Here is a 27395-nt window from a genome sequence, read left to right as displayed (position 1 = left end):
AAGTACAAAAATCTATAGAGGTAAGTAATAAATTTCAGCAGAGAAGGGGCTGAAGCTCCGTTTGCCTCCATTAAACCCCCCAGGAGCACTGGAACTGGTGGCTGCAACCAGATTAAAACCTGCAGAGGAGAGTGGGAGGACAGGGGACACCCCCAGGGCTGGCATGGGGGGCAGGTGGTCACATACATTTGTTTGTACACCCCAGAACTGCAAGGGGCTGCATGAGCCCATCCCCGCGGCAGCGGGTGGGCATGGATAACCCCCAGTGGCCCTGAAAAGGGCGAGGGGCTTCGTGCTTCGTGCTGCAAATGGCCCTGGCCCCTGTTAAGGGGGGGCTGGGAGGGGGTGAGTGAGTCATCCCCCCCCTTGTGCCACTGTCCCAGCCCTCGCTGGGCTGCACTGACCACGTCAAGCTCTACGGGTCGTGGGATGGCAGCTGCAAGGGTGACGTGCGACATATATATATAAAAAATAGAAATGTGGGATTATGGAAAGTGTGTGCGTGGGTATTCTCAGGGGATCGGGGGGCGGTGGTGGCCCTGAACCGTGCTTGGGGGGCAGCCTGACCCCCTAGCCCTGGCTTGGCTGGGCACTGCACCTCCTGCCTTGCTTGACTGTGCTGGGGCTGCAGTCACCCTTTCTGGCAGGGGGACCCCTCCATTTCCATGGGAGGCGCAGGCCTGGGGCAGCACTGCCTGGGTGTCCCGTGCGAAGGGGGGGCTGCAAGGGGGCAGGGGGGGCTGCTGGCTGCTCAGCTGGAGCTGTGAGCTGGTGGTTCCTGCTGCCCGGCTCCGTGCAGCCATGGGGGGGCTGGAGCCCAGTGTGGGTGCTGATGGGGGGCCGTGGCGGGTGGCAGGCTCCCAGCGTCCCCGTCCCTCCCCGCACTGCCCTGCGGTGAGGCGAGGGGGCTCAGTTGGAGAGGAAATCAATGGTGGCTCGGACCGTCTTGGAGGTGCGGATGTCCATGGCAGTGACCTTGATCTCCGTGTCCCCAAATTGCATGCTGGCACGGATTTCACGGCGGCCGTGGGCCAGGCTGCCAGCATCACCCAGTGCCTCCAGCTCCAGGCTGATTGTGCCGCATTTGCGTACACCGGGGTCGGTGATGTAGACCACGTCATCGGTGGCACAGCAGTAGATGTTGATGATGGTTTTGCGCTGGCCCAGCCGGGCTGGGCAGTAGCTGCGCTGGACCACTTCCCCCAGCGCCACAGACTGGTCAACAGAGACGAACTTCTCAAAGATGTCGGTGCACCAGTTCTTGCCCTCCTTCACCAACAGCTTCTCCCGAGGGTGCTTCCCCTCCACAAACTTGTTGAGCACCCCGACGCCGTAGGTCAGGGGGGAGCGGCGGACGCGGACGATGGTGGGGTCGAGGCCGAAGAGCACGGCCCCTTTGAGGATGGTCAGCCCCACATCTTGGGGGATGATGACGCGGCAGGTAGGGCCGAAGGCCACCTGGATGGCGTGCTGCAGCATGGCCGACTCCGCGAAGCCTCCCACCAGGAAGAGGAACTTGATGCCTTGGACCTCCGGTTTCTTCAGGAGGTCATCTGTGGAGGGAAGGGGGGCATTGGATGGGAACTGGGCACAGCTGGGAGTGCCACTGCAGGGTCCCAGGGCCAGGGGACTCCTCTCTTGCAGGGGGAAGGGGCTCTGGTGATGGGGCTGCTGCCACCCGCAGGACCTACCAATGTGTTTGATGATCTGGTTGATGGTGGGCTGGAAGAGCTCGCTCATGGCCTCTGAGGACATCCGCAGCATCCCTTGGGATGACCACTTCACAAAGTTGACACTGGGGAGGGAGAGAGGGTCCAGGGATGCCCCTCACCAAAGGCTCCCCCCTGGGGATGCCCCAGCCCAGCAGACCCCAGAGCAGAGCACCCCACCTACCCTTGTCTTCTCCCCCTGCCCCAGTTTAGGTCCCTCCAGGGCCATGTGCTCCCCAGGGGTCCCCAGTCCCTCTTATTCCCCCCAGCCAGGGTCTCACTTGCTCTTCTTGAGAGCTGTCTCCACGTTCTGGCCCCGGTGCTTGCGGTAGAAGTCAATGAAGGAGAAGGGCAGGGAGATGTTGAGGGGGCTGGCGCGGGATGGGGCTGCCGCCCGCTTGCGGGCTTCAAAGGCGATGGTTAAGTCCACCCAGGCGGCGGGACGCTTGGCCTTGAAGGTGGCGATGAAATCCTCCCCAAAAATGTGGCACAGCAGCTTCTCGAAGGCCAGGTCCACCCCCACGGCCCCGTAGGGACCCCCTGGGCAGCAGTGGGGAGGGGGCTAGGTCAGGCAGCATCCCCATGGCACACACATTTCCCAGGTCCCCCATTACCATGTCCCCAGACACCCCTCCCAGCATCACCCAGCAAAGCCTGGGGTACTTTCTGTGCAAAACTGCAGCCCCCAGCCCCACTGTGGCTCTTCTGCAGGGGGATCAGGGGGAGTGGGACAACACAGAGGGGAGCCCCTTCACCCAGGGCTGGGCCAGGGAACAGGGACAAGTCCTGCACTGGCAGGGGGGGCACGGAAATGTGCCTCTGGAGCAGGGAGAGGGCAGACAGTGTGGCTGCGGGTACAGTGGTCCCTTGGACAAAGGGGACCCTGTTGGGTGTCCCTGGGTGATGCTTGGGGGCGCTCAGTGCCCCCCCCTAATGTCATGGCTCTGCTTTCCAGCCCTGTGCCCAGCTCTGTGGGGAAGCCTGGGCTTGTGGCCATCACCTACAAGCCACTATTTGTCTGGGGGTACACAACCACCATGGGCCAAAATCTCACACTTGGGATGGGCTGAGGCTGGGGGCTTCACATGCGCCCCCCCGGCAGGGTGGGAAGCCCATGGGCAGGGGCCAGGACACATCTCACAGCCCAGAACAGGGCACAGCCCTGTCACCCAGTGCCTTCCTGGTGTGCCCAGGTGGCACAGGGTACTGCGACCCACAGCACATGGGGACACCGGTGGGTGTCATATCCCCACACCACGATGCCCTGGGCCTCAGCCCCAGCTCCTGCCCCACCTGCAGCCACACCTGTACCCCCCGTCCCACCCTGCACACCCACCCTCTCCCACCCACGTCCCTGTCCAGTTGGCACCCCTGCTGCCCCAGTCCCTCCTCAGCCCAACACCCCTGTTCCACTGTCCTCCCTCCCAGCCCAGCACCCCATCCCACTTGAACACCTGTCCCACCAGACACCCCCCAGCCCCTGTGTCCCTCTGCCCCCTCCCAGCCCAGCACGCCTGTACCCCACTGCCCCCCTAGCCCAGCACCCGTGTCCCCCTGTCGTCCCCCCCAGCCCAGCACCCCTGTGCCCTATTGCCCCCCCCCTCCCAGCACCCCTGTCCCGGTTGAGCCCCCCCAGCCCAGCCGCTGGTCCATCTGGCCCCCGCCAGCCCAACACCCTTGTCCCATCTGACCCCCGATAGCGCAGCCCCCGCCCCTGTCCTGCTCCCCGCCGACACCAGGTGGTGCCACAGCCCCGGCCACCATCCTGCAGGGGACAGAGCGGGACCCCAGCCCAGGAGAGGTGGCTGCGGGAGGGACCCGAGGTGGGGTCTGGGGGCTGTAGCCCACCTGAGGCTTTGTACAGCTCCTTCAGTGTTCCCTGCGGCTTCTCGATCTGGTGGACGGTGAGGTCCACCGTGCCACCACCGCAGTCCGCTACGATGTACCGGTCACCTGCGGGCACGGACAGCAGCCGAGTCGGGGTCCTGGGTCCCGTCCCGCCCCACTGCGGGGTCTCCCCCAGGCCCCCAGCCCCACGGCGGGGCTGACCCCCAGGATGCCCATCCCATGGGCTCGGAGCAGCCACTGGCTCACGGCCCCTGGGCTGCACTTCTCCCCAGGGGGAAACATAATAAATAAATGTGGCTTTAACCAAAATATGTGGGGTTTGGGTGGGTTTTTTTCCCCCACCTGAAAAACAGCTGAAGCCGTTTGTGAGTGCAGGAGGGGGATGTCATGGTGTTTGCTTGGAATGAGCCCAGTGATGGAATGGTGGCAGGCAGACCCTGCCCTCACCGGCATCATCATGGGGTTCAAGACCAAGTGACAGCGTGAAGCTGTGTCACCCCCACGGCCAGACTCTTCCCTGGTACTGGGGCCACCTGGGGGGCTCTGCCATGGAGGGAACATCCAGCCCCCCATCCCCTTGCCCAGGGGGGCCCAGGGGCCAGGCAGCACTGGTGCAGGCTCCTGCTTGTCCCCCCCCTCCAATTGAATCCTCCCCGGTGGGCTGGGGTCTGTGGTGGGGGCACTGCCCGTCCCCCCTCCTACCTGCCTGCATTTCTGACCAGAGCTCCCCCACTCCCGACTCCACCAGGAAGGTGCGGCTGTGCCGGGACCGCCGGAGCTGCTCTCGGGCTGAGGAACAGAGTGGAGGGGCCAGTGTCAGGCTGGGGGTACCGAGGGCCAGGAGCATCCCTGGGAGCCCCCCAGACAGGTGGGGAATGCTGGCAAAGATGCTGCTGGGGATGCACTGGGAGCACTGGTTGCCCTCTCCCCTCCAACCAGGACACCCGACATGGTCCCAGCTGCTCCAGTCATCCCGCAGCTCTGCCCGGGATCCCATGGGATCCCACCTCCCCACACCCAGCCTGCAGCGCCCTGGGCCCACAGGTGCCCCTGGGTGATGCCACCTCTTCCCATCTTCTCCCCAGCCCAGTCTGGGTTTCCTCTGCTCCCCCGGTCCCCGGAACACCAGAGCAGCCTGGAGGGGCAGGGAGCTGTTTGGAGAAGGTGGGGTTATCCTGGGCTACTTTCAGCGCTCTGAGATGGACATAGCACACTCATTTCATTAACCTCCACCCTGGGATGCAGATCAAACCCCTCCGTAAATGTGGATGCGACCTCGGCTCTTGAGCCAAACACAAGATAGCTGTGGCTATCAGCAAGTCCCAGTGTCAGGGCTGGGTCCCGGCAGGGCAAACTGGCTCTGTCCCAGTGAACCCCCAGGCTCCCATGAGTGGAGGGAGCATCCCCCGAGGCAGCTCAGCGGAGGGTGGCAGCCGGCCCCGGGGCTGTGGGAAGATCCTCTCGCTGTGCCGGGGTTATGACATCGGCCGGGGAGGCTGGCGTGGGATGGGGGAGCAGAGGGCTCGGCTGTCTGGAGGGGCCGGGCGGGGGGAGAGGAGAGAGGCAAGGGGCCGGGGTGGTCGAGGCCAAGCGGAGCTGCTGGGAGGAATCCAGAGTAGCTCCGGCTGAGCCAGCAGAAACTGCTCCGGCTGGAAACGTGGCGGGAGGAAAGGGGAGAGGCAGCCTGGGGACCCAGGGCGGTGGGGGTGGGGGGCAGGGGCAGGCTGGGCAGATGAAATGGTCTGAGACCACGGGGGACGCAGGGCTTGGGTGCTTCTTGGGACAGCAGCCATTGCCTGCCCTGGCTGTGCGGGCTTGGGGGGGGGACGGGGGACAGGGAAGGGGGGCAAAGCGGGAAGCAGGGCTCCCCGGGGCTGCCAGAGCATGGGGATCAGCCACAGCCTCCCACTCACGCCCTTGGCATGGTGCTGCACTCATCCCTGCCTCAGTTTCCCCATCACTTAGTGATGCTGTGGGCTGAGGGTCCTCATGGTGGGGGAACCAGCCCTTCCCTGTTGGGGGGCGCAGGATTGCTGTGCTCACTTTATACGGCTGTGGGGCACTCGCCGAGGACTCGCCCTGGTGCACACCGGTGCTGCATGGGAACCCAAACGGCTTTTGTGAGAATTAGCCTTGCTTGCTAAATTACCAGAGAAGGTAATTATAGTTATAGGGAAAGGGAAAGTTATAGGGAAGGGGGTGGGAAACTGGAAAAGAGCCAGGAGTGGAGGAGGACAGGGCAAGAGTCAGCCCCCTGGTGAGGGGCTGGGGGGGGGGGGGCGAGGTGCCTGTGCCAGACCCAAGAGGGGAGCATAGGGGGGTCTCTGGGACCCCACTGCTGCAGCCCAGGCTGAGTCATGCCCCAGGGCTGCCCCAAGACCCTTCCCCAGCCACAGCTGCTGATGGACCCTCAAAAACTGGTATGCGGGGCCAGACCCCTGCCTGTTCCATCTCCTGCAATTCCAGCCCCCAGCCCTGCATGGACCCTCTGCCAGTGCCCGTCTGGCAGCACCTGCCCTGCAGCCGCTCACCCTGCCGAAAGCTGGAGTCGATGGAGTGGTCTGGCGCCAGCCCGTTAGCCGGGGGCTTGCAGCTCAGGTCGATCAGCTGGTGGAGGCGAAGTTTCCTGCAATAAATGGAAGCGGCTTCGGGCTCCAGCGCAATCAGCAGCTGCTCTGGGTTCTCCGGGGACACCAAACCAGCCTGCACGGAGGACAGGGACATCAGGGCAGAGAAGGTGATGGTGCTCCAGGGCATCCCTGCAGGGCTGCCCCACAGCCAGAGTCCCGCTTTTGTTCCTTAGGCTACCAGGACATCATGGAATGGTTTGGGTTGGAAGGGACTTTAAAGCCCATCCAGTTCCAACCCCATGCCACTGGCAGGGACACCTGCCACTAGACCAGGTTGCTCTGAGCCCCGTCCAGCCTGGCCTTGAATGCTGCATAGAATAGTTGAAGTTGGAAAAGACTTTTAAGATCATCAAGACCAACCATTAACCCAGCTCTGCCAAGCCCACCACTAACCATGTCCCTAAGCAGCACAGCTACATGTTTTTTAAACACTTCCAGGGATTGGGCATCCACAGCTTCTCTGGGCAACCTGTCCCAGTACCTTACCACCCTCACGGGAAAGAATTTCTTCCTAATATCCAATCTAAATCTCCCCTCCTTCAGCTTAAAGCCATTCCCCCTCCTCCCATTGCTACACGCCCTTGTGAAAAGCCCCTCCAGCTTTCTTGCAGCCCCTTTAGGTACTGGGAAGTGCTCTGAGGTTTCCCCACAGCCTTCCCTTCTCCAGGCTGAACCCCCCCAACTCTCCCATCCTGTCCCCACAGCAGAGCTGCTCCAGCCTCTGACCATCCCCGTGGTCCCCTCTGGCTCCACAAGACATGGACATGCTAGAGACCCTTCATCAGGCAGGCAGCACCCACAGGAGGAGGGAAGCTTGGAAAGCACAGCCTCCTGTGCAGGTCAGCATGCGGAACAGCCCCCGCTGGGGTTCCCTCACCTTGTAGGCCGCCTCCCGCATGAACTGCTTGGCCGGCTGCTTCCAGATGGCAGGCACGGTGATCACCCAGCGGATGGCATCTCTCTCGGGCAGGGACGGACACTGGTCCTTCAGCTCCTGCCAGGCAAGAAGAAGCAGGTGACCCTCCCCAGCTGGAGCATCAGGGCTTCGGTGAAGGGTGAGGAAGACACACATGAAGAGGACAACATGCATGCCTTGTACTTGGTTTGGAGAGGGAGAGGAGGGCTGTGCTCGTGTGGTGCTGCAGGGAGACCCCAGGTGCCCTACCTGCACAGCGTGCTGCTTGAAGAAGCGGAGCGCGTGGGCAAACACCTCCAGTGCTTGCATCTTCTTCCCATTGACAGCTTCTAGTTCGGTTTTCATGGTGAGGTCCTGCCGGGAAGAGCAGTAACAGCAAACATATCATGCAGGGTGATGGGATGTGACCGGCATCCCACCCAGGCTCCAGCGGCGAGCCTCAGGCAGGGTGCTCATCTCCTCTGTGCTGAATGGGCGCTTGAAGCGTGGCTCTGCAACCACATCCATCTGCCCCAAAGCAGCTCGGACACAGGGAACCAAAAATTCATCCCCCTGCAAAGGGCTGTAATGTTGCTACGTGCAAAGTGTGTGCAAAGTGTGTGCAAAGCAAACAGGAACGTGCTCGGTTGGGATGCAGGAAATCAGAGGTTCTGCTTGCAGCCCCTCTCCAGCCCTCCCAAATTTCTGCTTGCCCTGGTGAACCCCTCTCTTTGCTTTCTGCAAAGTGGGATAAGTCCCCAGGGCCAGCTCAGCTCCATCCTGCCCGTCCAGGGTCTCCCCTGGGGAGGTTGGGATGGGAGCAGAGACATACGCTGGTGCTGTGAATCTTCATCTTAAACTTCTCAAAGTAGAGCCAGTCACGGGCTTCCTCGGGGTCCAGGTCGTGGTAGTAGTCCCTGGCAGTGTAGCCAAAGCTGTGGAAGATGCCCTCCGGTGTCAGCAGGAGGCTGGTGGGGGTCTTCTGGTTGGCCACCCCGGGGTCCCCTCCTTCCCATTTCCTGCAAACAGGAGCCAGCAGCAGCACATGAACATCAAGGCCAGAGAACAGGTCCTGCCCAGTTTCATTTATGTGTATGAGCACAACCTCAAGCACCTTGAAGAGGGACAAAGAAGGGAGCGAAGCCCCTGGGAAGGCCATGCAGGAAGGTGGCTTTGCTCCCTGTGCAACCTCTGCACCCACACAGCTTGTTACAACAGAGCGCTAACGAAGAGGTGCTCCCGCTCCATCGTCCTGCTCGGTGCAAGACCTACTTCTTGGGCTCCTTCCACCCACCACCGTCCAGGCAGCATCCCTCACCTGCGGTGGTGTGGGTGTTCATCGCCCAGCCCACCTCCATCCCTGCACCCAGCGAGCCAGCACCCAGCCGCCTTGGGGAAAAAGTCCTGTAACAGCCCTGGGGCCTCTGGCTGCTCCTCACCTCATCATGTGGATGGCCTCGGGGTCGCTGGAGAAGCTGAAGGCGTAGCCACTGGATGTGGTGCCGAAGTCAATGGCCACCACCACAGCGAAGGAAGCAGTTTTCTGGGAGCGAGCCTCGCTCCTCTGAAATGCAAAGGCAGCCATTAGGGATGGGCTCAGTCCTGGGGGTGAGCATCCAGAAAACGGGTAAAAAAAAGCCCCATGGAGGGGTTAAATTTTCCTGGATCACACCCACAAGCTCTGTAGTACACAGTGATGCCATGGTTGCTGCTGCAACGATGCTGGCTGACAACATGAGGCAATTCCTGCTTTTACACAGCTCCAAAACACTGGGAAAAAGGGCTGCTGCGGCAGTTCTCCAAGGCTCCGCGGGACATGGGATCCGGGCAGCCCCGGAGAGGGATGGGTGCTAGCAGCCTCTGCCCACGAGGGCTGTCTAGGGTGGCAGGGGGATCCCTGTGGTTTCCCGGCTTGGGGTGGTCCTGAGCCCTCCACACTCAAAACCTGATAAATTTTAGCTGAGATTCCCTCAAAACCTTCCCTGCTCCCCATGTCAGTGCAAGGGATCTTGTCTCAGGCGTCCCCATGGGTCACCCAACTGAAAACCTTCCTGACCCAGGTGCCTCATGTGGATCCCACTGCTCCCCTACAAGCTGGTGCTTTTTGGTCCTGCCTTTGGGCCCCCATCCCTTGCCCCTGGCCAGTCCCTGTGACAGCAGGCAGAGGTGGCAGCGAGTGGCAGTGCCAAACGAGCCACGACGATGCAGCGAGCCCTGTACCCCTGTCACTGCTGTCCCCTGCTGCAGCCTCCCAGGTGCGTGGGGCAGACAGGGAAAGCTAAAAGCCCTCATTAACTTTTAATGTATCCAGATTTGATAAATGCAGACATTAAACAGCCGCAGAAAAAGCTGGTGATTAGCATGGCTGAAGTGGCTGTCTCAGAAATGTGCATGTTCAGGGAGCTACAAGGACAACGAGTGCCGAGGAGGAACCAGCTCTGGCACACTCCCTGCCTGCTGCCTCCCACGCCTGGTGGCCCCCAGGTGTGCGGGGAGGAACTAGCTGAGGCCAGCAGCTTTACAAAGAGTTAAATTATTTTTTTCCCCCTCTGGCTCCACTCCTGCCAACCTCCTGCACTGGAAAAACAGCCATCATCCCATAAATCCCACAGATAAAGGGGAGGATTTGTGCCCTAGCTATAAACTGACCCATCCTTCAGCTGATATTGGGGTGTGTGGTAGGGACGGCAACGCAACTGGGAGAGGAGGTGCTGGGGGTCGGGGCTACTAGCCAGGGAAGGATCGGGGGGCAACACCAGGGAGACAGACCCCAGGAGCCCCCAGTACTGCCTTACCGGTGACTGGGAGGGTGTCAGCGGGGCGATGCTGCAGCTGTCATGAGGTGTCCCTGGGGAGCCGGGGGGGGATGGCGTAGGGCACTGCTCACTGTTGGCACCTGGGGACACAGCAGGGTGAGGCTAGGATGTGAATGGGCCCTGGGCCTTTCTGAAGACCCTTCCCCAAAGTGAGGGTAACACACAACATCCCAATGAAGATGCAGCTAGTATGGATACAGGCTTGGGAACAGAGGGATCAGAGCTGCTGCTAGTGGGCTCTGCACAAAGCAATTCTGTGTTTGGAGGGCTTCTTACAATTTTTAAACCGTGTGTAAGGAGGTGTCTAATCAGCACTGATTGAATTAGCAAAGGAGGAACCTTTGAAGGTGTCACACGGAGGTGCAGGAACTGGTTGCACCTGGTGTTAGCACTGGTGAGCTCACGGGCACCCCTCCCTCAGGGTATGGGGCTTACCCTGTCTCCCAGTGGGGACAGCGGCCAGAAAAGAGCTGCAGGACTGAGGGACCTTCTCCTGTGGATCTGGGGGCCGTCAGCTCTTGCTCAGTCAGGAGATGGGTCAGGGTGAGCTGGTTGTGGTGTTTCAGGGAGGGGTTCAGCTTGCTGGGGTGGGCAGGCTTTAGTAATGAGACACGGGCTCCATGTCTGCTCCATCACCAGAGAGGAACTGGTATGTGGAGGAAGAATTGTCATCTCCTGAAGCTGGTGTTTAAAATAAGTCAGGTGACCTGCAAGCCCAGTTTCTCCCTGTTGATGCCAGAGACTCCCTGGTGGGGGGGGACTGCAGATGGAGACACCCCCCCTGCAGATAAGCCAACCCAGGTGGGATGGATCCTGCCTTGCATGGGCCAGAGAAGTGGAAGTGCAGTGGTCTTTGACCAGCAAAGGAGCAGATGGGTCTAATTCCTTGCAGCTGATGACAGAAGAGTCAGGACTGAAAGCCCACGACATGTTTGCAGCAGAAAGGGATGCGGTGGCTCGCCAGAGCTGCCTATTTTTAAATCAAGACAGCCATCATCACATAAATACACACCAATTCAGCTTGGCAACAGCTGGCAGGGGTGACTGTGAAGGATGCCAGAGGCTGCTCCAGGCATGTATCCAGAGGAAATACGGGGAAAACTTGGGAAAGAGACGTTGGTGAGCTACTGCGGCAGAGCAAGTGTCTGCAGTGTGAGGCCACGGAGACCCAGCTCCCCAGCCCTCAGTGAGGGGAGGTGTGCCAGGCTCGGCCACACTGCAGAACAACTCACTTTGGTGGAGACCCATGTGTGCTGTGATAGCTCTGAGCCATAGAGCTTTGGCCTGTGTGGGAAGCTCAGGGAGGCTCGTGCTGCCTTGTGCTGCACAGACACGCGTGGGGACAGGCACCGTGGCATGGTGGCTGCACAGTGGCCCTCCTTTTCCTCCTCCTCGAGACCCCAGCCAGCTGTGTCTCCTCGGGTGACCCTTCGGCAGCAGAAGCCTTGTCCTGGGGTTCCCCACTAATCCTGGCGTGTCAGCCCAGGCTGGGGCCGCAGCAGAAGCCCTGGTGGGATGCCTGGCCCCCAGCCCAGCCAGCACCAGGATGCCCATGGTGTGAGGCTGCAGCTGCCTGCGCTCCTCTCGCCACATGGCTCCAATTAGCAGAGGGGATTAATCATCTGCCCTGTGAAAGCACGAGCCGATGGACGGGCTCCAGCTGTTGGCAGGGGGCAGCCAGGAAGGGGCTGGTGCAGCTGATGGAGCGGGGCCACCTTTCCCAAGGGGCTTGGCTGGCCCCGGCTCTGACAGACGTATGGTCATGCTGGGAATGGGATGTGAGGTCCAGGAGGTGACACTGGGGATGTGGAGGGACCGTCTGCCCCACAGGTTCTGCTGAGACCCTTGCTTTGGGCTTGCCTCCCCAGACAGGCAGCTCCATGCCAGGACCCTGCCAGGATCTGGACCACAGGCACAAGGACAAACAGCACCCACTCCTAGGTGGATGCCGGAGAGGTCTGGGGCTGGAGGAGGCTCCTTGGTCTTTCTTTAAGCATAAAACTCATAAAACTCCAGCTCTCTGTTGCCAGAGGGTGCTGGCAGCTGGTCTGCGTCCAGGGAATCCAGCCCAGCTCCCACTGCAATCAGGATACCCAAGAGGCAGCTCCCTAAATCCCTCTGGCACCTCAGGAGCCACAAAGACTGCAGCGGGGGTGCTCTGGGTCCCCCCCAGAAGCAGCAGCTGTGGGAGTGGGGTTCCTGGCTGACCTCCACTGCTTTATCTCCTTGGCTGGCCAAGACCTGCCGGCACATCACTCACCATGGACACAGTGCCGTGGTGCTGTGGCATCAGGGGCAGTGCTTTGCACCCCAGGAGCTGTGCCAGGGGCTTGGCTGCTCCCCGCCACGCTGCAGCTCCAGTCCCTTCACACCTGCTCTGTAAGTGCCTTTCACTGTATCCCATGTCTGTGCCATGAATATTTGATCCCCAACAAACAGGAAGGTCCCTCTGGACATCTCCGCATGCTGGCAGAGCTCCGCAGTGCAGGGAGGCCAGTGTCCCCCTGTCATGGGGGGAAAGCATCGCCCAGGCAAGCTGGCAGCTCTGCCAGGCTTTGAGCCTGGGGCTCCAGGTTCCGTGTATGTGAAGCATCTTTCCTGCAGAGCCAGAGCCAGAGCTGGCACCTGCCAACATATAGAAGTGGACTCCCGGGGTGCTGGGGGGACCCTGCAGGTGCTTAATTCTTGCGCTCGCCTCTTTGGCTTGGGCTGCTCCCTGGCTTGTGTTCACAGCGTCAGGTTTCCTCGCCACAGCTGGTTCTGGTTACCCCAGCGCAGGAGCAGCCGCGTGGGGGGCTCCTCCATGCAGATGGGAGGACGATTGTGGAGGGAATGGATGGGTGGGGGGAGCGGTGGGGGGATGCCTGGGTGTGTGGGGAGGCGAAGGGAGAGGGGCCCCGAGTGTCACGCTCACAGAGAGCTCGTGTCTGTTGGTGAGGGGGTTAGGGGTGGCAGGGGACCCCCCACCCTCTGCCATCCTTGCAGGGCCCCCTCCCCGGGGAGCAGCCTTACCCATCCGGAGACTCTGCATCCCGGGCTCCAGGAGCATCGCCATGGTGGCCTCGCCTTCCCGGCTGCAAGAGAAGTAGGAGGGACGATGGGACAAGTGTCCGTGTGCCCAGAGGTGCTGGCTGTCCCCTTGGCAGCACAGTGCACAGTGTGCCATGACCTGGGGTGTCCACAGGGTCCCCTTGCGCCCCTGAGCATTACTGGGTGAGTCCCCAGACTGGCTCAAGCCACTCCAGGAAGACCCAGCAGGGACAGGACTGGCTATGACCCTGCAACCCCCAGGACCCCAAAGGAGCTGCAGGTAGGAGACCCCAAAGCCTGGGGGTTCAGCTTGCGGGAGGGTGGAGGGCTGTGGCAGGGGCCTGTCCCAGTTCAGCACACGCCCAATTGGCACTGGCCAGATTCTGGCCCAGCCAGATGTGCATGATACAGATGTGTGCAAAATGCCGCTCCACCAGCGTGAGGTCCATGCTGCAGGTTTTTAGGTTCGGTCAGAGAAAGAAAGTGAGGCCAGGCGAACCTTTAAAATTATTCTCTTCATTGAAGCAGGTGCTGCCCAGGGCCAGGTTCCCTGCAGCACCGTGGCTCCCTGGCAGAAGCAGGATGGACCAAGAGCATCCCTGCTTGTCCTAGGGGCTGTGACCCAGCACTGACCAGCACCAAAACTGCTTCCCTGGCTAATAACCCGGCTCCTGGCTCTCTGCCTGGTGCGAGAGCATCCCATCACCTTCAAGGCTGCCTGCCCCGCACCAGCCGCTTTCATCCTGCGGAGCTGCGGGCTCAGGACAAGGCTTAGCTCACCGGGGAGAGGCTTGATCCGGGCCAATCCCACCCACGTGCTGCTGGACCCGTGGCCAGATCCTGCTCTCAGCAGCCTCCTGAGAAAAAGCCTTGTGCTAAAAATGGCAGGTGGCGAGCCTTTCCTCAGAGCCAGAGGGGCTTCTGCTCTGACCACCCAGATGGAGGAGGCAGTGAGGGGCTGGGGCCGCTGTGGGATGCAGGCTGTAGGTTGAACCGCAGTGGGGAATGTGGGTGCTGGTAGTACTGGGATGGCACGGAGTGGGTATCTGGCAGGCTGAGGCTGTCAGAAGGGCTTCTCCACCAAAACTGGGCTTTCTGTGAGGTTGTGAGATGTCCTGCAAGGGTGTGCTCAGGGGATTGCCTCCCCAATGCTGGGAATTTGTGTTGCCTCAGCAGAAATTCTGCCCAGGGCTTAGTTCACGTTTTTGGTGTCCCCCAGCTGCAGGTTGGACACCCCTCATGCTGCTGTGGGGCCATGCACGGGGTGGCCCCAGGTCTGTCACCCCAGAGCCCAGCCTGATGGGTGCTGTGCAGGGATGTCCTCCGTGTCCCTGTCCCTGGGGTCTGAGCTCCCGGGGAATGGTCCCCACATGCCCCTGATACATGGAGCCGTCAGCCTGAGCAGGAGGGAGAAGTGAGACCTCAGGCTCTGGTGACACAACGGCTTCGTTCCCTGCCATGGGGTGGTCTGGGCAGCTGGTCCGGAACCTGTGCAGACCCTCAGACTCTGGGTGGCTGGAATCCTCCATCTCAGCAAACAAAACTGACCACAGGTCTCTCCGGGGGGTGGGGTGGTGTTGGCTGACAGCTGCCTTTGTCCCCAGGCCACCAAGCCTCTGCCTGGGGTCCTGGCGAGGAAGGTGAGTGGGCTCAGCCCACCCTGGCAGCTGGTGGCAGCTCACCCAGGGGCCGAGGTGCCCTCCAGCCCCCGAGGGGTTTCCTCCAGCTGTGCCTCTCCTGCAGTGCTGGAGACCTGGCCTCTGCACGCCGTGCCGGCCAGGAGCTGGCCAGGCTTTGGGGCTCCCAGCCCCCCCGGGGGGGACACATGAGTGGATCCCCCTTCCCATGCATGTACATGTGAATGGGGCAGCCGTGCAGAGCCCTTGTGTCCTCCAGCACCGTCCCCATGCAGACCCCACTACCTGCACCCTCAGCCCCTCCCAGGGACATGGGCTGAAGTCCCCTGGGCCTTGGGGGGCTCTGCCATGCTGCCAGGGTGAGGGTCCCAGCAGCTGCCACCGCTCGCTCTGGCACCTTGTGCAGCAGCAGTGTTTTTTGAGGACTTTCCACCATTTCCGTCTCTGCAGGGGCTCACAGAAACGGGGAAAGGAAACAAGTTCAGGGCAGCCGAGCCAGGCAGGGCACCGGCACCTCGGCACGGGCTTGCTGAGCGTGGCACGGGGACACTGGCTTAGCCAGGCATGGTGTCCCCATGGCCCAGGCTGGCCCAGCCGGGGGGGGGTTGGGGCAGCTGTGGGGCTGGGCTCCAGATGTGTGGGCAGCAGGAGGAGGTGTGCGTCCCCACAAGCCTCTTGTGACGGGATTGAGCTTGTCTGTGGGGCTGGGGAGCCCCCGAACCCTCTGGGCAAAGCTGTCGGCTATCCAGGGGTGTCCTCCCCTCTCTGCTGCCATTGCTTGGCTGTGGCTGGGATGCAGGAACTGGCAGGACGTCCCTGGCACGGCTGGGGACTTGCAGCCCCTGCACAGCACTGGCATGTTGTGACACTATCCCTGGGGCTTGTGGTGGTATCCCAGTGGTCACAGCGGTAATGCCCCCACGCTGGGCAGGGCCCACAACAGCTCTGGAAGGGCTCAAGGCAGCAATCCCCACTCCCACCCGTGCCTGTAGCATGCATTCTCACTGGGAAGAGGCCACTGGAGTCCTGACCCCTCACCAGTACCCCCAAACTGGGGGGAGACCCCCATATCCCGGCTGGTGGGGGCAGTGACACCCTCGCCCTGGCTGAGCCATGAATGCCAGGTCCCCGCTGTCCCCGGGCAGGCCTCTGCTGGTACCAGCTCCCACCAAGTCCCACAGCCACTTACCTTGGGGGGGACGGCACAGGCTGGGGACCCCTTGGTCCAGCCACCCCCTTCTGGCTCCAGCTGTGCCAGCTGGGGCGCTGGCTCCTGCCGCTGTGGCGATGCCCTCCTGCCCGTGGCTGCCGGTGATGCCCGGTGGCTCTGCGCCCCCCTGTCCGTGCTGCCGGCCCTGCCACGCAGCCCCCCGCTCTCCAGCTTCCTCTGGCTTCCCCCAGCGCCTTCCTCCCACTCCCACTCCCGGCCGGCGCCCAGCCCAGCCAGCGCCTCAAATTGCATTTCCAGCTGCAGATGTGGGAGCGGGAGGAGGAGGAGGCAGGGCCAGCACAGCCGGGAATGAAAACTAAACTCACCGCAGCCTCCCCGAGCCAGCAGACCATGGGCTGCCAAGAGGGGATGGACACCCGCAGGGGACAGGGCTCCCAAAACAGCCAGGGACAGGGATGCTGGGGGGGAGAGGGGAGAGACACCAACAATCCTCCACCTCTGCCGGCTCTATTACCCCACTCATTTGTCTTTTTTCTGTCCAAAGGCACATTTTGCTCCCAGTTTTGGTCACTCTCTTCATCCTGGCTGACACATCAGGCATAGCCTCATGGCTCTCCACCCCCATCTTTGCTCACCACTCTCTGCCCATCTGTCTGTCCTGCCCATTTGTCCATCTACCCAGACATCCAGCCACCTCCTGACTTCAGAGCCCCGTTTCTCCCAGCCCCGCAGCCCCCTGAGCCCTGTGGCTCTCCAGACGGGGCTCCTGACTTGGGCTGTGCCAGGGAAGCAGTGCCAGGGTGTCCCGAGAGCAGAGGGCAGGCGAGGGCTCTGTCCTGTGGCTTCCAAAGGTCTCTGTGCCAAGGAGAAACCATCCGTGGAGGATTCAGAAGCGCAGGCAGATCATTGAGATCACTGAGGTCGTTGGGATCGTTGACATCATTGGGATCATTTGGGTTATTGGGACCATGGAGATCATTGAGATCCTTGGGATCACTGGGATTGTTGAGATCATGAAGATTATTCAGATCACTGGGATCATGCATCAAGCTCAAGAAGCCCCTGACCTGGGGGGGGGGGGGGTGGTCACCCTGGAGGGGTGGTCTTATTTAAAACTTGCAAAGGTGTATCAAATCAAGGTCTATAAAATTAACATGGTACGTGTAAATTGGATCCCAAAGGGATTATCTGGCAGGTCCTACCCTGTGGTGGGAATCGGAGGCTCAGTGCTGCTGGAGTGGCACCAGGGAAGCCTTAGTACTGCTGCTGGGACAGCCCCCGGGGGCATGAAGCTGCGGGGGTCCCAGGTGGGGGGGCAGGGCCTTGGGCAGAGCTGGATGTGATGGAAGGATGGGCATGGAAAGTCTGGCAGCTGGGAGTGGGCATCGGCTGGGGACATGGTGGCCTGGAGCAGGATATGCCAGATGGTTGGCGGGGGCACCACTGCGGCAGCACCATCCTGTGCCAGCACCGGCCCTGCTGTGGGGCTGCCCAAGCACCGAAGAGGGCAGGAGTGTGAATGCTGAAGCAGCAGCGAGGAACTTGGCTCTCTGCGCAGAGCTCAGGTCCCTCCTAGGGCTTGGGTCCCTGCAGTGGAGGCAAAGCTGCCTTTGCTCTTCTCCCTGGGCTGGGCAGCCCAGACACCCCTGTGATGGGCACTGCGGGGTGAGCGCAGCCTGAGGGCCATGCTCCACGCTTGCCTCCCACCGCCATCCCCTGGGAGGGTGTCAGCGGACTCCTATAGACCTGGAAGAGGACTGGGGTGCCCGTGCCACACTGGTCGCCTGTCCATCCACCCCGGCACACACATCTATCCATCTCCCGACTGCCAAACCTGTGCATCCCTCCTGCCCGCACATGCACATTTATCTGCCCATTTTGCTGCCCTCCTCCTCTTGCTGTAGCAGTGCCTGAGTCACCAATCCCAGTTTGTGAACTGGGAAGAGCCAAGACAGTGCCTGGGTGCGTGCTGGGCTAGGAGGCGGGTGACTGCTCCTGCAGGCAGATGGGGCAGGAGCCTGGCAAAGGGCAGCATTGGGACTAGTGGCCATGGGCTCCTGAGCAGGTTGTGCATGCACACATATGTTCATGGGCATGTAATGCATGCACACGCACATGCATGTGCATGTACATGCATGCACATGCTGCATCCTGCTTCCTGTGCCAGCTGGACAGAAAAAGCCACTTTCCAGGGCATGCAGGGCAGCACAGGTGCCCAGTCATACTGGGGCTGCACGGGGGCTGCACTGGGGCTGTACTGGGGCTCCACCAGGGATGTACTGAGGCTGCACCGGGACTGTACTGGGGCTGCACCATGGCTGTACTGGCGCTGCACTGGGGCTGCACTGGAGTCAAGGTGACAGGCTGGGTGGCAGGAGCGGGGAGGTCTCGGTGTCCCCCCAGAGCCATCCCCTGCATAGCTGCCCCAGAGCAGGGGAAACTTCTGGAGGGAGGGGAGGAGGAGGGGAAGAGAGGGGTGGAGGGGGCTACGCCTGTGTTTTCTTCCCTGGCACCTCGTCAAGGGATGAGGTAGCGCTTTCCGGTAATTGAGGCAAGGCCCATGGAAATGCCTCGGTGAGGCAGGAAACCCGGGAGGAGAGCAAAGAACCGGAGCTGGGAAGTGAGCACCAGAGCCTGGCCGGCACACCAAGCCTGGGTTCTGCCAGGGGGCAAAACAAACCCGGGGCCAGGCCGGGCTGGTGTCTCCCATGCTGGCACCCCGTGCTGCTCCCGGGGCCGGCATCGGTGCTGTCTCCCCCGCAGCCACTGGCCAGGCATGGGCAGCCTGTCCCTTTCTGCCCAGTTTGTTCCTCCAAAGGCAGGCAGCATCTCCTGGGGAGAGCAAAGCAGGGAGCTGGTCCTTCCTGTGCCAGGACGGGCAATCTTCATCACTATCATCATCATCATCACCTGCCATCACCAGGTGTGACTATGAGGGATGGAAAGGCAGGTGGCATGGCCGGCGCAAACGAGTCCGAAGGAAGGTGCCACAACCAGACCAAGGTCTTCACAACCTTGATGCCAAGGGGTTCTCATGGGCAAGGGGGTGCTGGCGCCTGCAGCCCCCCTCTCTCACTGCGCCGGCACACCAGGAGCAGGGAGGGAGCACGCCCAGCCTGGGAAGGGCCAGCTCGCTTCCTTCTCATAGCATAGCCCCTGCAGCTGGTGGGAAGGGCTCTGGCCAAGGCCAAGGGCACAGCAGCCAGCAGGCAGGCGGGGGGGGGGGACCGGCCAGTTTATGAATGTTCCCATTGTCAGCCATCCCACCCGTCCCCGCTGCTCCTTGAAGAGCTGCCACCCCCTTGGCATCTGCTGGGTCCCCCTGAGCACCTGCCCTGGCCAGTGTCCCCCTGTGCCCCATCCCACCATGCTCAACTGCTGTGCCGAGGTGGCCCAGTGCTGCGCTGGGGTGGCTTTTTGGGTTGGCAGTCCCCTCTCAGGCTTCCCATGGAAGCCATGGGGCAATGGAAAGCACCAGAGCGCGGGGGCCAGCTGCAGTTGTTTCGCACGTGGCTTGGGCCAGGCTGTCTGCAAACCGCCCGTGCCTCAGTTTCCCCACAGTTCCCATGCTGCAGGTGTTGGGGGGGGGCTGTTCTGGGCAAAGGGTGCTGAGCCCCGCAAAGCTGCCTGTGCTGCCCCCCAAGTGCACACACACCCTGCAGGCTGTATGGGTGCTGAGCGGAGCTTGGGGTGCTCATGGGGACAAGCTGGCCTGTGGGTTCAGCATTTTGCTAGGTGAGCAGCCAGCCTCATCCAGCTGGTACCCCCCTGGCCATGACCCCTCCTGGCTGTGATCCACCTGGTCCAGCCATGACCCCAAAGCCATGATCCATCTGGTTCATCTGCGACCCTCCAGCCGTGACCCACCTGGTCTGGCCATCACTCCCTGGCTGTGACTTCCCCCAGCCATGAATCCCCCAGCCATGATCCACCTGGCCCCCCAGCACAGGGCTGATGCTGGGAGAGGGGCAGCCCCACACACACATATGTGCTCTTGCACACACACACATGCTCTTGCACACACATTTGCACACACACAGAGTGAACCACAGCCATGTGCAGACCTGTGCAACCACCCTTTCCTGCCAAACATGCCCTGCTCATGCACATGCATGCACATCCGCACACATGTGTGCACACGCCCCAGCCCCTGACTTCCCCAGGAAACTGCAGCAGCGCACAGCACCTTCGCCGGTCTCACTGGACCTTTCATCTCCCCGGGCCTGAGGCCACGCCATCTTCCTTCCCAGCCTCTCCCCTTCCCCTGCCCGGCTCCAGCCGCTGGCACAGCAGAGGACAAATGCTCAGTGGGGCCCCTTGTCCCAGCCCAGGGGTCTCTACTGCCATGGAGGAGGATGAGGATGCACAGGGGGACAGTGCTGGGGCCAGCTGATGTGGGGCTGCCATTTTACATGTGGTGGTGCGTTACACCCGCACGCTGCCTGTCCCGACCCTGAACCCTCGCCGGCTGGGCATCTGGAAAGCATTAGCCAGCCAGGATGGTGCATTAGCCGCTAACGAGGGGAGGACGTGAGTGTTGCTGTGGGCGCCAAGGCTCCCGCCACCACTCAGCGAATATTTCCTGAACTGGGTCAGCTGGAGTTCTCCAGGAAAGGAAAATAAACCTGGCAAGAGGGCCCAAACAGGGGGCATGGGGATGGGGAGACCTCTGCATCATCCCAGCCAGGGGGATCAGGACTGCTATGTTCGTCCCAGTGCCCAGATGCACCCTTGTCTCTGCCTCCATCACTTTCTAGTGACAGTGCCCATCAAGGTGGCCTTAATTTGCTGGTAAAGCCATCATGGGTGGTGTTTATGCTGCCCATCCGCTGGCCTCTGTGCTGGATCCCCAGGGACCCCCACCTGAGATCGTCCTTCCTCCATGGCCAATGGCCTCAGACACATGGGGATGAAGGAGCCAGGATGGCTGCCAGAAAGGGGGGCTGCCGTTTCCCTGGGATTTTTGCCACCCCTTGGGGCTCTGGGGGCTTAAACCCAGAAAAATCCCATCACACAGTTGTGTGCTTAGAGGAACCATTTCTCCCTTCTTGTATCCAAGACCTGCACAGAGCCCTGCTGCAGCATGACCCTGCCACAGCATCACCCCACCACCGCTGATCCACCCAGCCCTGGCCTCTCCCTGGAGCACCCATGGGTGCTGCTGTGGGTGGTCACCTGCCTCTCCCACCCTCTGCATGGGTACAGCCGGGGCAGCCTGAGGGCAGCGCGCACTCAGGGCTCCCTTTTGGCAGCGCTGCTGGGTGAGGCCAGAGGGATTTGGGCTGCTCTGAATTCCCCCAGGATCTTACACCCAGATGCCTGGGACCCAGGCAGGGGGGAGAAGCCCCTGCAGAGCTGCTTCCCACCAGCATCCTCAGCCACTGGCTGGCCCCAGCCATTCCCCAGGAAGGGAAATGGAGGATTTGAAAGGAAAATGGATCTTTCCAGCCTCCCATGTCCCGGGGACCCCATGATCCTTCCCTGCTTAGTAGAGACGGTAGCGTGGTGTGAAGGAGGGGGCTCCTGTGAGCCTCCAGCTACAGCTCCAAGACTGATGTTTCAGATCCTGATAACCGTGAGCGATGCAAAAAGGATGAGCAAAATGCAAAACGATGTAGCAAAGTGACTGCAGCCAGGGAGCTGAGCAGCGTAGGAAGGATCTTTAGCCTCTTCCCTGCAATCTCGGCCGCCGTTAGTAATGCGATGCAGGCAAGAGCCGTGTCGGGGACATTGTCTTGACAGCAGCCGTCCCTGAGCACTTTTAAACACGTCCTTTGCTTTGGGCTCAGCATCCCACCCCGTGCGCAGTGGGAGGGATGGCTGGGAGTGGGTTGGAAGTGTCTCATACCCCCACAGCAGCCGAGCCTGGCCCCACCGGTTCTGCTTCAGGTGCTGGGGTTGGAGGGGGCTTTGGGGGGAGGGAAGGTGCCTGGATGAGGCTTCCCTGTCCCCCAGGCAGTGTCACCCTGGGGTGTCCTGGGTCGGCCCTGGCTTCTCTGGGGATGGGTGTTATCAGGGTGAGGGCACACTTCATGGGAAAACCATGTCGTGGGAGGATGCCTTAAAAATTTCCCGTGAAGCTGCTTTCTCTTAGCTCCCCCTTCACACTTTCGGATTTTCAAGCCGATGTTTTACTGCTAGCAGTTTTGGCAGAAACTGTTCTTTCCCTGCCAGAAAACTGAAGAGAAACCCCAAATAAGAGTATTTCCATCCAAAGCTGCTGCTGCTGTTCTTCATAAAGCCTCTCATGAATGGGAAAGCCATTTCTCACCCCACGACGCTCTCTGGGCAGGCACCACTCCATCCCTCAGCCGCCAGCACCACCAGCAGTAGGATCTCTGGTGCCAAGGGGCTCACCCCGCAAAGCTCAAGTGGCTCTTGGGGGTCCAGGTGGGCAGTGAGGGGACGGGAGGGAGGGACGCTGCCACAGCCCTGGGGAAGGTGAGTCCAGTTTGCTCCCTGGCGTGCAGTGGGAGGGCTGGCTTGTTGTGGGATGGCTCCTGAAAAGTGATGGCTAACGCTAAGACAAAGAGCCAAATGTGTTTTTCTTCTTAAACAGGGGTGTAATGTAGGATGAGGTGTGCAGGGGCTTGTAAGGAGGGAGAGCTGTGGCTCCATCCATCAGGGATTGCTCCCTGCTCCAGAAGAGGAGGGCAGCAGCAGAGCAGATGCTCCCTCCATCATTTCTCACCCTTCCCAGCTGCTGCCTGCTCGCTGCCCCCTCCCCAGCCCTGTGTCCCAGCACTGTCTGTCCCCCGCCGCGTTACAGCCCTTCAGGAGTGCAGCGACTCCGGCGCTGACAGTGAGCAGGGCTCCTCGTCCACAGAAAGCTTTTAGCCTGGGACACGGGGGCTGCAGGCGCATTAGCACAGCAGTCCCCCCTGCTGTGCCAGGGGCAGACGAGGCTTCAGTTCACAGCAGCAAACACCCCCGGCTCTGCCACCAGGAAAATGCCTTCAGCCCATCCCAGCATCACTGCAGATGGGAGCGAGGGGGTCATTTTGTTCATGCCAGGGGTGCCAGGCATCCCTGGGGTGTGAGAAAGCAGCCCCAGCCTGTGGGAATGGCTGACTGTGGCTGGAGGAGCTGGGGACCGAGAGTTTGATCCTTTGTCCTCATGGCTGGCTCTGCCCAGTGCTGGTCTCGGTGTCTTTTGCGGAGCTGCTAGCAAAAAACATGGAGCCAGCCTGGCCCCGTGCCCACGAAGGTAAAAGCAACCCCAAGATCCTGGCTGGGGTGAGATGAGGGTGGCTGGGCACCTCCATGGCTTTGCACTGTCCTGGGGGATGCTCAAACATCCACCTGTTCTCACCTCACCTCATCTCATCAGGCTCGAGCATCCCTCAGGGCCTGGGGGATGCCTGGGTGGTTGGGAAGAGGGAGGTGAGGTGAGAGTGGAACCGGACCTTGGCTGCCCACCATGGGAGGCTGCAGCAGCGTTGGCACAGTCTGCTGTCCTCCCTGGGGAGCTGACAGCCCCCAGGAGCATTCCCGGGGTCTTGAAAGGCAGCTCTGCCTCCGCAGAGGAGCTCCACAACCTGCCCTCAGCTGCCACAAAGGGGTGCTGGGGGGTGGGGGGGTCCTCTCCCTGTCCCCAGCCCTGTGTGCACATGCATGCACAGACCCCGCAGCATGGGGGGTCTCTGGGCTAGTTGGGGGGACCCCGTCATGCCAGAGCTGGGGAAGGGTGGAAGTGTGGATGCATTTCCTATGCACACAGCCAGCACCCCCCGGGTCCCATCCAGCCTCCCTGAGCTTGGAGGAGCCAGGTCCTGCCCATGGGTACACAGCAAAGCCACAGCTGACCCCAGACATCAGGGCAGAAAGCTCCCAAGCCCCGCTGTGCACAGCATGGGATCCCCTGGGGTATTTAGAAGCTCCTCAAATGCTGCTGGGCAGCCTGGGGCTGGCAGGAACCAGCGTATCCCTGGGAGCATGGCTGGGCCAGGATGCCCTCAGAGCAGCCGGCTGCCTGCAGGACAGTGCCACCAAGCCGGTCTCTGCCTGTGCCACACGTGTTGTTGGTCAGGATGGAGCATCACCTAGAATCAGGATGGGGCTGTCACAGCTTCAGGTCTGGGGTCTTTGGTCCTTCAAGGAGAGGGGGGCACAGAGGCGCTGCATTCAGGAAAATCATTAGAATCATGGAAGGGTTTGGGTTGGAAGGGACCTTAAAGCCCATCCAGTTCCAGCCCCTGCCACAGGCAGGGACACTTTCCACCAGACCAGGTTGCTCCAAGCCCTGTCCAACCTGGCCTTGGACACTGCCAGGGGTGGTGAAAAGCAAACCCTCAGGTTTAGTCTGAGCTGGGCTTAGGGTCTGGCCTTTTCAGGACCCACTAGGGTGGGCTGCAGCAGCAGCTGGGGTGGGAGTGATGCCGCAGGTAACCTGCAGTCCCCAGGCTGTCCTTCACCTGGCCTTGGGTCTCCGGCCACTGGTGGCTCATTGTGCTGGCACAGTGTGGGCTGGCAGCAGCGGGGAAGAGCATGGCTGCAGGCGCAGCTCCCTGGGCAGTGCAGCACGAGCATTGCCACGTCATATCACATTACATTGTACTTTATTGCTCATTGTGTCGCAGGAATAATTTAAGTCGCTTTTCTCATCTGGGACTGCAGAAAACCCTGTCTCGCTCTTGAACTAATGAAGCGTCTGGGATCAGTGACTCAAAATGCTTAAAACACTTCAGTCCAGCATTTCTTAAATTTAAAAGTCAGATTTGTGCATTTGAAATTGATTTTTCACTTGAAAGCTTACTTTGCTTCTACATATGTGAATGTTAAAATCTCCTGGAGATGCTGAATCTGACCCAAAACATTTCCTTCTAGTCAAGTAACAGCTCAGCCTGAAACTTCTGCTCTCACAAGCACAGAAACCAGCAGCACCTCCAGGACCATCCCAACCCAGGGCTTTTTATTTCAGCTGGATGCTTGTGCACACCCGGACTTAGCAGCGGCTAGCCGGCTGGGCGATGCCCTGCCCGCAGGCATGAGCAAAAGTTTCACTCTGTGGCACAGCCACAGCCCTGCAGCATCCCCGACAGGTCCCTCCTGCCTGGCCTGTGCTGCTCCTCTGGCTGCTGCCCCCCTAGTTGCTGCCCCCTGCCTCTGCCCGAGCCCCATGGCCCCTCGGCCCCAGCTCTGCGCCCCCCCAGCAGCCCCCATGCCATGCCATGCCATGCCAACCCATTCCCTCCCATCCCATCTCATCCCACCTTGTCCCACCCCATGCCAGCCTATGCCAGCCCAGGGGCCCCTAAACCCCCTGGTGAGGAATCAGTACCCTACTGTGTTCCCTCCTCTCTTCTGGCACTCCTGGGGTGAGGAAAAACCCCAGACATTGGGGGCACACACCAATGTGGCTGGGGCAGCCCCTGGGACAGGCTGCCACACCAGGGACCCCCTCACCAGCTCACAGCCCCTTCCACTGCAGTCAACCCTGGCCCCCCCAGCTCTGCAGAGCCCAGCCAGCGGACAGAGCTGGGGGGCTGTGTGGGCTCACCAGGGGCCTCACACCTACCCCACTGCCAAAGAAAATATTTACCCGGCGCTGAAATGAGCTGGGCTGTGTTCCCAGGGCTGGGTGACCCTTGGTGGCCCCTCCAGTGCTGGGGACTGGGGGCGGAGGGGGGGGGGGCACAGCGGGATGCCGGCTCTTGCTCAAGCCTGAACTGTTTCCATGGGACTGTAGGGGAAGAGTTAAATACCTGTCAGCCCCTCCTTGGCATGCCTCAGTAAATTCTGGCTAGTGGGACCTGTATGTGCCTGGCGCTGGGGGGGGCCTGGGTGCTGCTGGGTGCAATGTGGGGGGGGCTGGGAGAGGTGCGGGGGGTGTGCCCAGACCACCACACAGCAGGTCCCCAATATCCATCTGCCTCTGAGCAGTGGGGACTGGGTCCTGGGGCTGTCCCATTGCCCCCAAGGCAGCCCCTCTCCCTTCGGCCTGGCGGCCAGCCGGGACCCCCCGGCCGGGACAGTCCCCCCTCCCGAAGAAAAATAGTCGCTGTTGACTCAGGTGCCAGCGCTGAGCGCGGCGGCGCTGGGGCTTGGCCGCGGTTTTATAGCCTGTCCCCAGCGGAACGGCTGTTTGTTTTATTTGTCCTTTTCTTACAGCCTTTCACCCCAGGAGGGTCGGGGCGAGGCTCTGGGAGGGCCGCAGGGAGATCTGGCCCCGGCCTCCGTCACTGCCTCCTCTCCCGCTTCTTCCCTCTCCCAGCAGCATCCCACTGCCACAAATCCAAACCAGACCAATTTCGCAGGGGGGAAGCAGGGCTTTGCCCCCCATTCCCGCTGCGGAGCTGGCTTTGGGGTGCCCTCAGCCAGCGGGGACTGCGGTGGGAGAGGGTGTCCCTGGGGTGGGATGGCTGATTTATGCTCAGTCTTCCCATGGGTGTTTTCCCTCCTCTCCCTCCCGAGAGCCCACACCTCACATTCTTGGGATGCCCCCAGGCAGCCCCTTATCACTCTGGTATGCCGGCCAGCCCACATTCCTTCGGGCAAGGAGCGAGCTGCCTCCCACATCTCCTCCTGGTCCTGGCTCCTGCCCCTCCACCAGCGCAGCTGGACACGCGCGGGGCTCAGAGCCACGCCAGCAGGCGTCACGGGTGGGGGGCAACCCACGGGGCAAGGCGGGGAGAGCTTTGCCCCCAGGACGATGATGCTTGCCCCCCAGTTGCAGCGACGGCCACCCCTCCCTCCCCGAGAGCAGGGCATGAGCTTTGTTGGCACATTGCACACTTTCACTGATTTCCCTGATTTTCTTCATTTGCTTCTGCTTCCCCTGAAGGTTCCCTTTTGCAGATGGCCACCACCCCGGGGGAACATGTCTTGGGACCTGGAAAGAGGAACCGGATGGGGCTCTGCCCCTGGATGCTGCCCACACGGAGGCTGGGGGCAGAGGGCCATGGAGCAGGCAGCCTCTTCGTGCCTGGCACCCTGTGAGCAGCTGATCCAGCCGGGACAGTGAGCTCCGCTGCTGCCCGCCCCACCGCTTTGAGGAAGCTCGTGTGTCCCTGCAGCTTGGCTGGCCGGGGGCAGGCAGGGTGCAAGCTGCGGGCGGGTGGGGATGCTGAGCAGGCATGGGAACTAATGCCTCACTTCAAACATGTCTGCCGGGCTCCTGAGCTTCTGCAGGGCTTGGGGAGCTGGGGCAAGGTGGACTGTTGGCCTTGAGGACATGTCCAGAGGGTGGGACGAGGTTTTGCGGCTGATCGGGAGATGGGTGCAGGTTTCCAATGGCTCTTTGAAAGGGACTCGACATAACCCATCGTCTTGGGAACCAGCAAGCCTGGACTGGGTCTGTGCACCATGCTGGAGGAGAGCTCCCTGGCTTTGCTTGCAAGCCTGACCTGACTCCACCCTTCCCAAGACCCCTGATGGAGAAACACCCTCCATCCTGGCAGGAGCAGGCTCTGCTTGGGCAGGGCTTGCCATCTTATGGAGCTGGGCTGGCTGCTCTAGCCTGGACCTTGCATCTTCTGGATCATGTTGCTGCACACCATGGGGGTGTGTTTGCACCAGGGATGCAGAGCAAAGGGTCACATCCAGGCCCTACAGCACCCAAACCTCGAGTGGAGATGGCAGCACCCAGCACTGTGCTATGTGAGGGCATCTGCTCTGGCAAAAGCAATGTGAAGGACCGAAAGGGAAGTGGAGGCTCAGG

General features: G+C 61.3%; 1 protein-coding gene across 1 annotated transcript; it reads right to left on the bottom strand.

Moving 5' to 3' along the window:
- Positions 1–114: 114 nt before the first annotated feature.
- On the bottom strand, positions 115–16086 carry HSPA12B (heat shock protein family A (Hsp70) member 12B). Its single transcript, XM_056345391.1, has 13 exons — positions 15755–16086; positions 12911–12972; positions 9878–9978; positions 8522–8646; positions 7915–8101; positions 7353–7457; positions 7065–7181; positions 6089–6260; positions 4260–4346; positions 3558–3662; positions 1991–2249; positions 1692–1795; positions 115–1553 (listed from the first exon to the last, which is right to left on the bottom strand). The coding sequence occupies exons 2-13, from the start codon at positions 12951–12953 to the stop codon at positions 910–912; spliced, it is 2049 nt and encodes a 682-aa protein (XP_056201366.1). The 5' UTR covers positions 12954–12972; positions 15755–16086; the 3' UTR covers positions 115–909.
- Between the last annotated feature and the right edge of the window lie 11309 nt (positions 16087–27395).

Source organism: Falco biarmicus, chromosome 1, assembly GCF_023638135.1.
Source record: "Falco biarmicus isolate bFalBia1 chromosome 1, bFalBia1.pri, whole genome shotgun sequence".
Classification (NCBI taxonomy): Eukaryota; Metazoa; Chordata; class Aves; order Falconiformes; family Falconidae; genus Falco; species Falco biarmicus.
The sequence above is the reverse complement of the archived record's forward strand: the minus strand, read 5'-3'. Positions and strand labels throughout refer to the sequence as shown.